The sequence below is a fragment of the Schistocerca gregaria genome, chromosome 5 (assembly GCF_023897955.1).
Source record: "Schistocerca gregaria isolate iqSchGreg1 chromosome 5, iqSchGreg1.2, whole genome shotgun sequence".
In the NCBI taxonomy this organism is placed as follows: Eukaryota; Metazoa; Arthropoda; class Insecta; order Orthoptera; family Acrididae; genus Schistocerca; species Schistocerca gregaria.
This window is the reverse complement of record NC_064924.1, coordinates 545279999-545292245: the sequence shown is the minus strand read 5'-3', so window position 1 is coordinate 545292245 and position 12247 is coordinate 545279999. Positions and strand designations below refer to the sequence as shown.

General features: G+C 37.6%; 1 protein-coding gene across 1 annotated transcript in view; it reads left to right on the top strand.

Moving 5' to 3' along the window:
• Positions 1-12247, top strand: part of LOC126272070 (E3 ubiquitin-protein ligase MIB1) — a 1610869-nt gene that overhangs the window by 2318 nt on the left and 1596304 nt on the right. Inside the window, exon 3 of the mRNA XM_049974615.1 lies at positions 1307-1478. Coding sequence (XP_049830572.1) covers positions 1307-1478 — 172 coding nt within the window. The remainder of the gene's footprint in view (positions 1-1306; positions 1479-12247) is intronic.

Sequence of the window (12247 nt, the reverse complement as noted above, 5' to 3'; positions counted from 1 at the left end):
TCTCTAATGACCTCGTTGTCGACGGGACGTTAAATAGTCATCTCCTCCACCTCTTCCTCCCCCCCCCCCCTTCCCCCAGTAGGTAATGTAATGAGGAAACTTAATATATACTACATGATATTGTCATCTGCTGTGTTCAGTATAAAATCATGTTATGAACATATATTTTTTGCAACTATAACATAACTTCACTAAATGGTTCTCTTAATCAGAGATTTGTCATTTTAATTAGTGTTCAGGGCATTAGGGAAGCATCTGATTCAACCTGTATGCTTTGACTTTTGACGTCTTCAGTAGAGTGGAAACACCTACTTCCAGTATATACAGAATGGTGATGATGTCATCACTACATACACATACAACAAACATGAACAAAAGTAAAGTGACACAAGGACATCTCACTTCAACAATAAAGTGAAACTAATGGGACAACTGTGGGAAATGGGGTTTTAAAGTGGGGACAGGCTAAGTATGTAACAATACAAAACACCACACCATCCCAAAACAAATATTATTAAAAAAAAATTCTCAACTTCGACATAACAGCCACAAAACCAGGAGGAATCGTATACTTCACTCTACCTGTATAGCTCAAAAAAGCCAATGCCTACAACTCTGAAAAGTGGAATTGGACATTTCACTTGACTTATAAAGCTCAAACGCAGCCCTTGCTATCTTCTGGTAAATCACAAATAAAAAAAGCACAATCACAAACTTTGCACACATACATAACTTGCTAGATCAATTAAAGCACAACTTAAACACCCAAAATGTCACAATTACTGTATAATAAAACCATGACAAAAGTTATTTACCGACAAAAGCTTCTTGTGAAAATCCTCTATGTTGATCAAAGCTGGCCCACGTGCACACACATGCACACACGATGACAAACACCAAATTAATCACATCTAACAAATATGCCAAATACATAAACATAACAGAAAATATCTTGTGACAACTCACTGAAAACAAAGCAAACACTTCCAAAACTATGTTACTAGCTCGAATAAACCCATGCTACCACAGTGATAACCAAGATTCAAATGAACCCCATACCACACTTTAAACTCAACGTGTCATCATCCACCACCAAAGAGTGCCATCAGATTCAACGGCACAACATATACAAATGTGAACCAACTCAAAAACAGTGTATCCTAGTGACATCACACATCGCAACACCTTCGCTTCGTAGGTCAAAGCAGACGGGTGGAATCAAGTGCTTCCGGTGACCCATCTTCAGGTAGATCTCACTGAGTAATTACTGGTAACATCTTTTAATAAAAATACTATTCATTTAAAGGTGTAAAACATGACGGTACCATGTGTGATACTTGCCGCCAACAACCAATTTTTGGAATTCGTTGGAAATGTGCGGAGTGTGGTAACTATGATTTGTGCTCGATATGTTATCATGGGGATAAACACCATCTACGCCATCGCTTTAATCGGATCACAACTCCAGGAAGTGAGAGGTAAGTATATTGTAGCTGTTGTTATCCACTTCGGAAAACTGTTATAATAAATTAACTTTGATGTTAAAATTATTTGTGTATTTATTACTTACACATTAACTGCAGTCTGTATATATGGTTACTTTCTGTTTTCCCTTTGAACTGAAATATTCACTGAAAAACACTTTAGATGAAATAAATAATTGCAAAACTGTGGATTTAATGCTCCAGCTTTAAATTAACTTTATATCTGTGCTTCTTCACCAAAGAGCTCAGTAACGTCAAATATTTCTGCAATTAGCAAACATTGCATATGACTGCCATGTTGAGGAACCAGGTTAAATTTCCTATACTGTTAGGAATTTTTCATTGATGGGAGGACCTGGATGGAGGCGCTCAGTGTCTTGAGGTGAAATGAGGAGCTAGTTGAAAGTAAGGTAGTAGCTATGAGAGCTGGAGAGCTGATAGGGGTTTACTGAACCTATGCCTTTCCATACTACATCTGAGTGGTACCATATGGTAAAGGGTGACACAGCAGTCAGCCAGCATGGTGTGGGTCTTTGGGCCTGATTGTAGACCTATAATTTCTGTCAAAAGCCAGGGTGGCTTTTTCGAATGGCCGAGGCCCATTTATCTCCCATTATTGTCCACCTAGTTTTGTTTCCAATGATTTTGTTGTTGACATATCAGTATTTATCAGTATTCTTTGCATACTCACATCATGTTCTGCAACAGCAGGTCTCAAATAAGAACGCTGAAACTAATTCATAACATTAGTTTATTTAATTGTAAAATACTTATTTAAAAAAGTGATTTTTATAGGTTTTTTTTCTGGTTCTAAAAATATATGTGTGATATGCAACTGCAAAGTTAGATGTAACTGTTAAATGGTTAATTTTTCTTGTAATTGCTTACCAAGGAGAAATTCCAGTTTGTTAAGGTATTATTTTGGTTGAAACAGTGTTAAAGGCCACACCAAACTGTCTGACTGAAGACGAACTACACTAGCTTTCGTTGGAGGAAGTAAAACTTAATTTATTTTGTTTCAATTACTATACAGATTCAAGAGTGAAGCCCTTTGAATGTATTCTTAAGTAGTTATTCTTGAAGGTTTATCTGTGCTAATTTAATTAATACTGGGGTACAGCATGCTATTCTTTGATTGGTAATGTATGTTGGCATAATTTTTCTGTGACTCTCTTTGTAAAAAAAAGGGCATCCAAATTAGTATTGTAGTTTGGATTAAGTAAAAAGTCAGTTGATTACTGGTAGAGACTTGAGAACAGTGAGTTTGTTTGTGCTGTATCTGTTTTAGTTCTGTTTTTAGTTCAAATTACATTTTGTAATTTCTTTAACAGTAATATCTCTTAATAGCTAAACTGCCTTGTGTGATATATGTGAGGGGGTGAGGGGGTGTTTTGTGGCAACTGGAAATTCAAGTTCCATATGTGCAAATGCTTTGGCATAGTACCTAAAGATGCTCATCAGCAGATTTTTAGGCTTTGTTGCAGACACAGAAAAATAACTGAAATGGAGGCTAGGATATGATCTCTTCAGGCAGAACTTGTGGACACTAAACTTGAATTAAGGTAATTACAAGAGGAAAAAAAGACTAGGACATTGGAAAGGGTAGCAGCTAGTGGACAAACAGAGGTCAATTCGCAGAGTTTTTTCAGTGTCTGGGGCTAACAAATGTGATCTGTCACCTGAAGCAGGACATGAAGAGTCTAATACAGCAGTAGATGAAAAGGGTGCAGTAGACTGGTTGAAAGAAGATTGTAGCTAGATTGAAAATAAAACCAGACAGGAACAGAAAGTTTTGCTGCTAGATAACAGTCAAAGGAAGACTGTAGAGTGACAGTTTTTGGAAAAATTAAACTCAAGGTTCCAGGTCATAAAGGTTGTGAAACCAACGGTGAGCACTGGCACTAGTGATCTATTGGAGAGATCATGGATAACAAAAGGCCTTAAAGTATTGTGTAGCAGAAAGAGAGGATTATAAAAATGGTCAGGATAAGCACGAATGTGCAACTGATTTTGTGTTGTAGAAGATATTTCACATTATTGAGAAAATTTGCAAGAAAAATAAGAAAGTTTGCATGCCATGTCAGAAAATATTAATCACATAAATCCATAAAGGTTGTGAAACCAACTATGAGCATTGGCACTAGTGATCTATCAGAGAGATCACTGATAACAAAAGGCATTAAAGTATTGTGTAGCATAAAGAGAGGCTTATAAAAATGGCCAGGATAAGCACGAATGTGCAACTGATTTTGTATTGTAGAAGGTATTTCACGTTATTGAGAAAATTTGTAAGAAAAATAAGAAAGTTTGCATGCCATGTCAGTAATCCTATAATTAAAATAGAAACAATATGGAGGGTCATTAGAAGGGAAACATAATATCTGAACCATTTAATAATGTTACCATCCATAGCACAAATTCCAACAAATCACTGTTCTTGAATGACGATGACATGTGAACAGTCAGTTGTAGTATGTTGCTTGATAATGTCCATACATTGGAAATTGCATTAGTGAAAATACATAATTTATGAAATCAGCATCAACTATGGCGTATTTTAAAAATGGTTGCTTCATCATATAAGCCTGTACACAGTACCTGGATACGCACTGTAGCAGTACACTTCAACTCATCCACCAACACCATCTGTGTGAGCCGGTCACCACAGGCCGTCTGCAGTGGGCCACAAGATTTGTGCACATTGCTCACTAGCTGCTATGCTGTCTACCGGAATCCTCCTCCATATAAGGACAGTGCAGTAGGCACTTACTCTTAGATGTGTTCTTATTTACTTGTATCAGCTTTTGTGTCTGTTGTTATTTTGTATGTAGAGGAATAAAACTTGGCCAACCTATTATTTGTGTCTCACATTACAACACAATTTGTGAAGAAGGTGGTGTTCACTTTAATGTGCTCAGTCTGCCTGGTTGTTCCTTTGGTTATCATGTCCATGGAGGCCATGCCCAAATCTCTACTTAAACAGCAGCAGGCTCTCAGTTTGCTATCACTAACGTCTTTGCCACATTGACTATGCAAGCTTCCATGCTGCCTTTTCCTCCTTACAATGATCCAATCGAAGACTGGAATGCTTAGGAGAAGTGGCTTTGGTAACACTTTCTCACTTTTAGGGTCACTGATGCAAACATGTGTAAGGCCTTGTTTCTTTCTTGGATTTCTCTTCAGATGAATCAATTGTTGTGCCAGTTAGCCTTGCGTCAGGATTCAGCATCACTTACATTCGACAAAACATGTAAGTTGTTTTCAAATTATCACCGTAAGTGCATGGATGTCAATACAGTGCATGTAGAGCTCTCTTGTTGTCAGTAACAGCCCCACTGGTCCTATTGGGCTTGGATGGGTGAACTCCATGGCCTCAGTAACAAATATCAATTTGCTACTGATGCTCATCATAATTCCTGTGCTGATTCTGTGGTCCATGACACAATCATTTGTTTGGCTCCCTACAGAAAAGTGCATCAGTGCGCATTGAAGTCCGAGAATCCATCTTTGGTTGAAGTGCTAAATATTGCTCAGTCTTCCGAGGTATCTCTTGCTGTGGATGATCAGATTGAGGCTTGGTGTGATGTCCACATAGTAGCTCTGCTCCTGGTCTTGGATGTCAGTCAGTTCTTGTGGGGGAGGGGGGGGAGGATGATGTGGCAGCTGTACAAGCACAGCCTTTGTGCCACTCTATACAGTTTCACACCAAACAACCACCACCTCAGCAACAACACTGTTCCACCATCCCATCTTATCTGTACTATTTCGCGCAACATGACAGAGCTGTGTGCCTTAAGCACTGGGCGACTTGCAACAGCTGTAGGCAAAAATGACATATAGCATCTGTGCGTCATTCCCAGTGTCCTCCTGTGGAAATGGTAATGGATATTAATTGTATGTCTCCAGTGTTTACAACTCGTAACAAAGTGTTTATTGAAGCACAGGTGATGGGCAAAGCATTCAGACTACAAGTGGACATGGGTTCAGCTGTGACTTAATCGAACTCTCAGATGTATGCATTTGGGATCTCCGGTGTTGTCTTTGGTTACTCCACATTAGGTGGGTACAAAAAAAGAGCATATTCCAATTTTGGTGCAATTTATGGCCCCACTGTGAGTAAATCTGTGATTAATTTTTTGACTTTCATGGTAGCGTGTGATACTGTGGTCATTTGAGAAATTCTGTGTACATTCTAGAATCACTCAGCCTTCTACCATCTTGAATACACAATATTCTGGATATGAGTGTGGGATGGTAGAGTCCTACCTACTGCGTGTCACATGTTTGTGTGTGCAGGTTTAAAATCAGTCGTGGAAAGAAAGTAGACACAGCGGTCAGACTGCACCAACAAGTACCTGTCAGGCAACCCATAGATGTTTTAGTGAGTGTGCAAGGAAGAACCATGGAGTTTATATGCAGCACTATGCTTATTGTGTCAGTGACTATTGTTATTAAAACAAGAACAGTTGAAAAAGTACGCTTGTAGACTCCTGACGCAACCTTGTTAGAGGCAAGACTCATTTTATGATTCATGTTAAGGAAGGTCAAGATATCCAAGCCAACTTCATTTTAACTGTAACACAATTTGTTTTTAACATCTGACTATATGAGACACTTGTAGGAAGTTACATATTCATGTGGAAAGTGAAATTTTTATTGTGTGGGGAGGTCAAATACATCGATAGTTGACAAAAAGTAAAGTTTGTATGTCTACTTATTTCATTAGTAGAAAGAGTCTAAAAATTCCTGTACGTAGCATTATTTGATGGAGAAGAAGTCAAGAGGGCTTCCATATATGAACCCGTCTTGCCTCTAGTGAGTCCAATATGTGAAGTACAATTAACAATGTTTCAGCTGTTCTTCTTTTTTTTTGTTACAATAGACAACAATATAAAACACCATAAGATACATAAACGCTCCTTGTTCTTCTGATATGGCTTTCGTGACGTAAGCGGCAAACAATTGTTGACGCCATTCGACTGTCGCGTCTACCTCGTGCTCATGACTCCTTCCCAGCCTGCACAAACAACATGTATTACGCAGTATGTACGTTTTCTCATGTTTATTCTTAAAATATCGTGTGTCCAATACAGTAGAAGGATGAGTGGTTCTAGAATTTCGCAGATATTCTCAAAGCACTACATATCCCTCCCCTCAACTCAAACATGCAATATTTTATACATACTAATTATGTATGTTAGTATTACATATAATAATTCACATTTCCAAAGTACACATTCCACATTTTTTTTATTAACATGCTTAATCCTTTCATTTGTTATTTAGCTTTTCTTTTTTCATTTTACTTTGATTATAAAATGAGAGTATTTCTCTCAAAGTTGGAGTCAATTCTTTTATATATTGGAGTCATGGGTCCTAAACATTTGGTTTCCAATCATAAGCTCGCGGTGTTCATAACACTTGAGTATTTTATTCTTTATTCTAATTCTTTGTACTGCTTCTTTAGTATGTGATGTTGTTGTTGTTGTTGTTGTTGTTGTTGTGGTGGTGGTGGTCTTCAGTCCTGCGACTGGTTTGATGCAGCTCTCCATGCTACTCTATCCTGTGCAAGCTTCTTCATCTCCCAGGCCACAGTACGTGATAGTCTCATTAATTATGGACTGTTTGTAGTCTGGAAGAACTATGAGCAAATGAAAGTGTTCTTCTCACCTTTTGTAAACTCACATTAAACATAATAATGCTAGTGGAATATAGAATTTAAACCCACCAGAACAATTCCTACAAAATGTGTGACCTCTGTCACGATACTGTCCTTTTCCCCTAGGATCAGTACCTATACCATGCATGTGGGTTGACCCTATGAGTGCACTTACTCCTTCCATTTTCAAACATCTCTATTCATCAGGCCACAGGTCGTCCTATCTCCATGTAGGTACATTTGCCCTATATCCTTAGCAAATATCAGGTATGCCCCCTTCAGCCTTTGTGAGTTGAATTGTATACCAAATAGAAAATTATACATTACTGTATAATAGTTGTTTAAATTAGTCGTATAGTATTACATGCCCTGGTATACATCTCGATGTTCACTACAATTAAATATTTCCTGATAAAAATATAAATCTATTATACACTTCGCATATCCTTTTCAATACTTCCTTTGGTCCCTAGAGTTTTCCCCTACTTTTCAACTTATACGTACTTGGTGTATACTATGTCTCTCTACACTATTCAATATATAATATGTTTACTTAGGTTACAAGAGTCCCACTATCCTACAAATCATCAGAATATTTGTTAAACTGACATTCCTTAATAATTATCACAATCGATTCCTCTCTGACTTATTTTCTCTTTCCTTACTCACGCCTCCTTTTTTTGTATACTCATTGTAAGATCATCATAGTTTTTCTGTATTTATGTCAATAAGTTATATTGAATCATCATAGTTTTTGTGTCTATTATAAATAAAAAAGAAAGAAACTTCCACATGGGAAAAATATATTAAAAACAAAGATTCCAAGACTTAACAAGCGGGAAAGCGCCAGTAGACAGGCACAATAAAAAAAACACACAAACACACACACAAAATTTCGAGCTTTCCTAACCGGCGGTTGCTTCGTCAGGAAAGAGGGAAGGAGAAGGAAAGATGACAGGATGTGGGTTTTAAGGGAGAGGGTAAGGAGTCATTCCAATCCTGGGAGCGGAAAGACTTACCTTAGGGGGAAAAATGGATAGGTATATACTCGCGCGCGCGCACGCACACACACACACACACACACACACACACACACACACACACACACACACACGATATATGTTTTCCACTCTATCCTAGATAAATTTTTAATCCTTTCCACAAGTCGTCTGTAACCTTGCTGGTATTATTAAGTTTGGAAGAAGCAATAGTCAAAATGTTTCCAGAGGTTACTCTCGCAGCCACTCTTCGATCTATCATTTCTTCTGCCTGTTCCTCCAGGCTACTTATATTGATCATATCTGAAGTTCCTAGTTTCTCTTTAAAGTTTCATTCCAAGTTATCTACTTGAGTATTGACGCCTGCAATTTGCGATTGGACTATTGGTAATAACTTGTCCTGCTTCTCAACACACTCTTTTAAGGTGTATAATCTATGTTTTACAGCATAAAACGAAACATTAAATACACTTTGAAATGATCCTAATTTTTCACCAAGTTCAGGCTCTACATTATAATATTTATCTTCAATATCACATTCTAACTTTTCAGCTAAGTCCTGAAATTGGTTACTCTGTGTTTGACTAAAGTCAGTGAACAGTTGGTTTACATGACTGCTTAACGAACTAGTTAATTCCTCTTTCAAATCTATTTTAAAATTCTCTACTGTAGTAGCTGCGTCAAATTCCGTCTTCAAATTTCCCATCCCTTCACATAAATTACTGAAGTCTTTACTTTGTGCATATACCTTAGCACTTAAAAATCCTAAAATTTTATTCTGATCATCCAATTTATTACTTAATTGAGTATTCACTGTGTCTATTTCTTTACTTAAATTAGCACTCTGTACATCCAGTTTTCCACTTAAAGTTGCACTTATTTCAGTTCTCAAAGAAGCACCCTGGTCATCTATTTTATCATTTAATTGAGTATTTACTGAGTCTAATTTAAGACTTTGAGTATTTATAGTTGTATTTAGTTCTTTTCTTAAAGAAGTATTTTGAGCAGTTAGATCTTTCTTAAAGCTGCTGAATCTACCCTTTGGTCATCTACCTTATCACTTAAAGTTTTGATCAAATTCACTAATTCAGACCAGTCTGGCATTTCTTTACTCACTGTCATAGCCATGGCTGGTTCTGAAGTTTCCCCAGTTTTCTGAGTATTATCCATATTCTCCTTACCTTTATATCTAGTAATCATACAAAAAAAGAAATTTTACACTGAGTATAATAACATACTAACTGTCTGTTATTCAACAGTTCCTTTAACTTCACACTAAAACAATTATTGTTTTGCACTCATCCGGCGTAGAGTTCTAGCTGTGTTGGTGAGCAGATGCGTAATCAGCACTGGTGAACAGTGCTGGTGGGGCGTCGTCGAATGTTGGTTTCAGCGTCGGTGAGCATATGTGGAATTAGCACCGGTGATCAGTGACCGGTGCCGGTGTCGTCGGACTTAGGCTGGTTTCCATGTCTGTGTCCCCACGATGTGTGTGACAGCTGCTTACTCCCCACACCGGATCTTCTTTGATGAATTATTTTGGTCATATTTCTTCTTAATCTTATGCATCAGAATCTTCTCTCTTTTCTTTTAACATTATATCTTTCTTACATCTTCTCTTTTATTGCATTTATTAATTTTCACCATTTGAACTTTTAAGCTGAATCCAATTCCATGAAACAGTTCTCTTGTCTTGTTATGCCTGGTTGCTATGGCAACACATTATATCTTCTATTTCGATTTCCTCTCAAAATTCCCATGTTTTTGAGTCCTTTTCACTGGTCACCACGTTCTAATGATGTGTCACGATAAGACATGTGGAGGAATTATACAAACTTTTTGTTTTCACCAATTAACGATGTTTTGGACTATGCAGAATAACCTTCTCACTTTCCACATGTAAATATCTCTGTCTTCTCGTATTTCACTCATATTTCAAGCTTTAGGAACACGTTTAATTAACATTCATAAATGAGTTGGTTTAAGAACCGCTCGTAATTTATTAACATGAACTATGTCTTGCGCTTTGTTCAGGGCGAAGACATGAAGTATAGTTAACAATGTTTCAACTGTTTTTCTTTTTTCTCATTACAATAGACAACAATATAAAACACCATAAGATACATAAACACTCCTTGTTCGTCCTATACTGCTTCCGACGGAGGGAGGGAGGGCAAACACTTGTCGAGGCCGTTCGACTGTCTTGTCTACCTTGCGCTCATGACTCCTTTCCAGCCTGCACACACAAACATGTGTTACGCAGTATGTATGTTCTCTCACACTTCTTCTTCAAATATCATGTGTTCGAGATATTAGAAGGACGAGTGGTTCTAGAATTTCAGCAGAAGTTCTCGAAGCACTACAAGTCATCGGAATGTTATAACATAATGTTCCGATGACTTAAAGTGTGAGTGTGGTTCTGGGTTATAATGGCTTATTTCCCCAAACCACCTTCCACTTCTTTTCGAGGTGACTCTTATTTACTGAATAGCTGGCTGCTAGAAATCCTCTTGATGTCTTCTCCATTGAGTAACACTAGGTACAGGAATTTATAGACTCTTTCTACTTATGAAATAAGTAGACATACAAACTTTACTTTTCGTCAACTAACGATGTATTTGACCTCCATTTATTTGACATCTCTCATATAGTTAGACGTTAGAAACAAATTGAGTTACAGTTACAAGAAAGTTGGCTTAGACAACATGACCTTTCCTAACATGAATCATAAAATGAGTCTTGGCTTTAACAAGGTTGCGTCAGGAGTCTACAAGAGTACTTTTTCCACTGTTCTTGTTTTAATAACAACAGTCACAGACACTATAAGCACAGAGCTGCATATATACTCCATGGTTCTTCCTTACGCAATCATTAAAACGTCTATGGATTGCGCAACAGGTACCTGTCGGTGCCGCCTGACCGCCTCGTCTACTTTCTTTCTGCAACTGATTTTAAACTTGCACATACAAATACATGATGTGCAGTAGGTAGGGCTGTACCATCCTGCATCAATACCGAGAATATCATGTGTTCGAGTCAGTAGAAGGCTGAGTGCTTCTAGAATTTACACAGAAATTTTTGAATCGCTACATATCCCCCCCCCCCCCTTCCCCCCCCCTCCTCAGATTGAACTCACGATATTTAATAAATAATCATTATGCAAACGATATCACTCGTAATAACATTTCATATCTTAACAGTATACATTTCTTACATATGTTTATATACGTATCTTTCCTTTTCATAACAATTCTCTGTCCTCTCTTAAACAATCTTTCGCTTAGTATTTCTCTGCTCTTTTTTTATTTTACTTAAGACATAAGCATTTTCCCATAGTTTTTTTAGTCAGCTTTACTAATATTTAGGAATTGTGAGGACTCCTTCTCTTTTCTTTATTTCCTCTCTCTCTCTCTCTCTCTCTCTCTCTCTCTCTCTCTCTCTCTCTCTCTCTCTCTTTTTCATTATTTATCGGTGCCGTCCAACCGCCGTATCTACTTTCTTCCCGCAACTGATTTTAAATGTGCACACAGAAACGTGTGACTCGCAGTAGGTAGGATTCTACCATCTCACACTCATATCCAGAATGTTGTGTGTTTGAGGCGGTGGAAGGCTGAGTGGTTCTAGAATTTACAGAGAAATTCTTGAATCACTACCATACTAGCATTAATAATTTGTTTAGTGTGGATTCTTTCAGTGCTTTTGGTTTTTCCATTTTGGATACAATGCACTTCGTTTCAAATAAAGTTCCTACCTGCACTTAGATTTCCTATGTTCTGAGTTCTCATCTCTTTTGTTTTGGATGGGTTAGGTTGTGCCACTATTCTCTGCGACCCAGATTACCCTGAAACTTGCGGCATGGCTGCTTGAGTTCAGAGATGTTCTGATGAGAGGTAAACAGTGTAGTATAATCTGTGTAACATATGACAGGATGTGGTATGGTGTAAGGCAGGTCATAGTTTGCAACAATGAAAAAGAAGAGTCCTAGGATAGATCCTTGGGGAACACCAGTGTCTATCTCGAGCAAGGAAGAATGCATATTCCTGTCTGAAATGAATTGTTTCCTTTTGTTCTAGTAAGAAGTGATGATGGCTAAAGTGTTCTCTTGC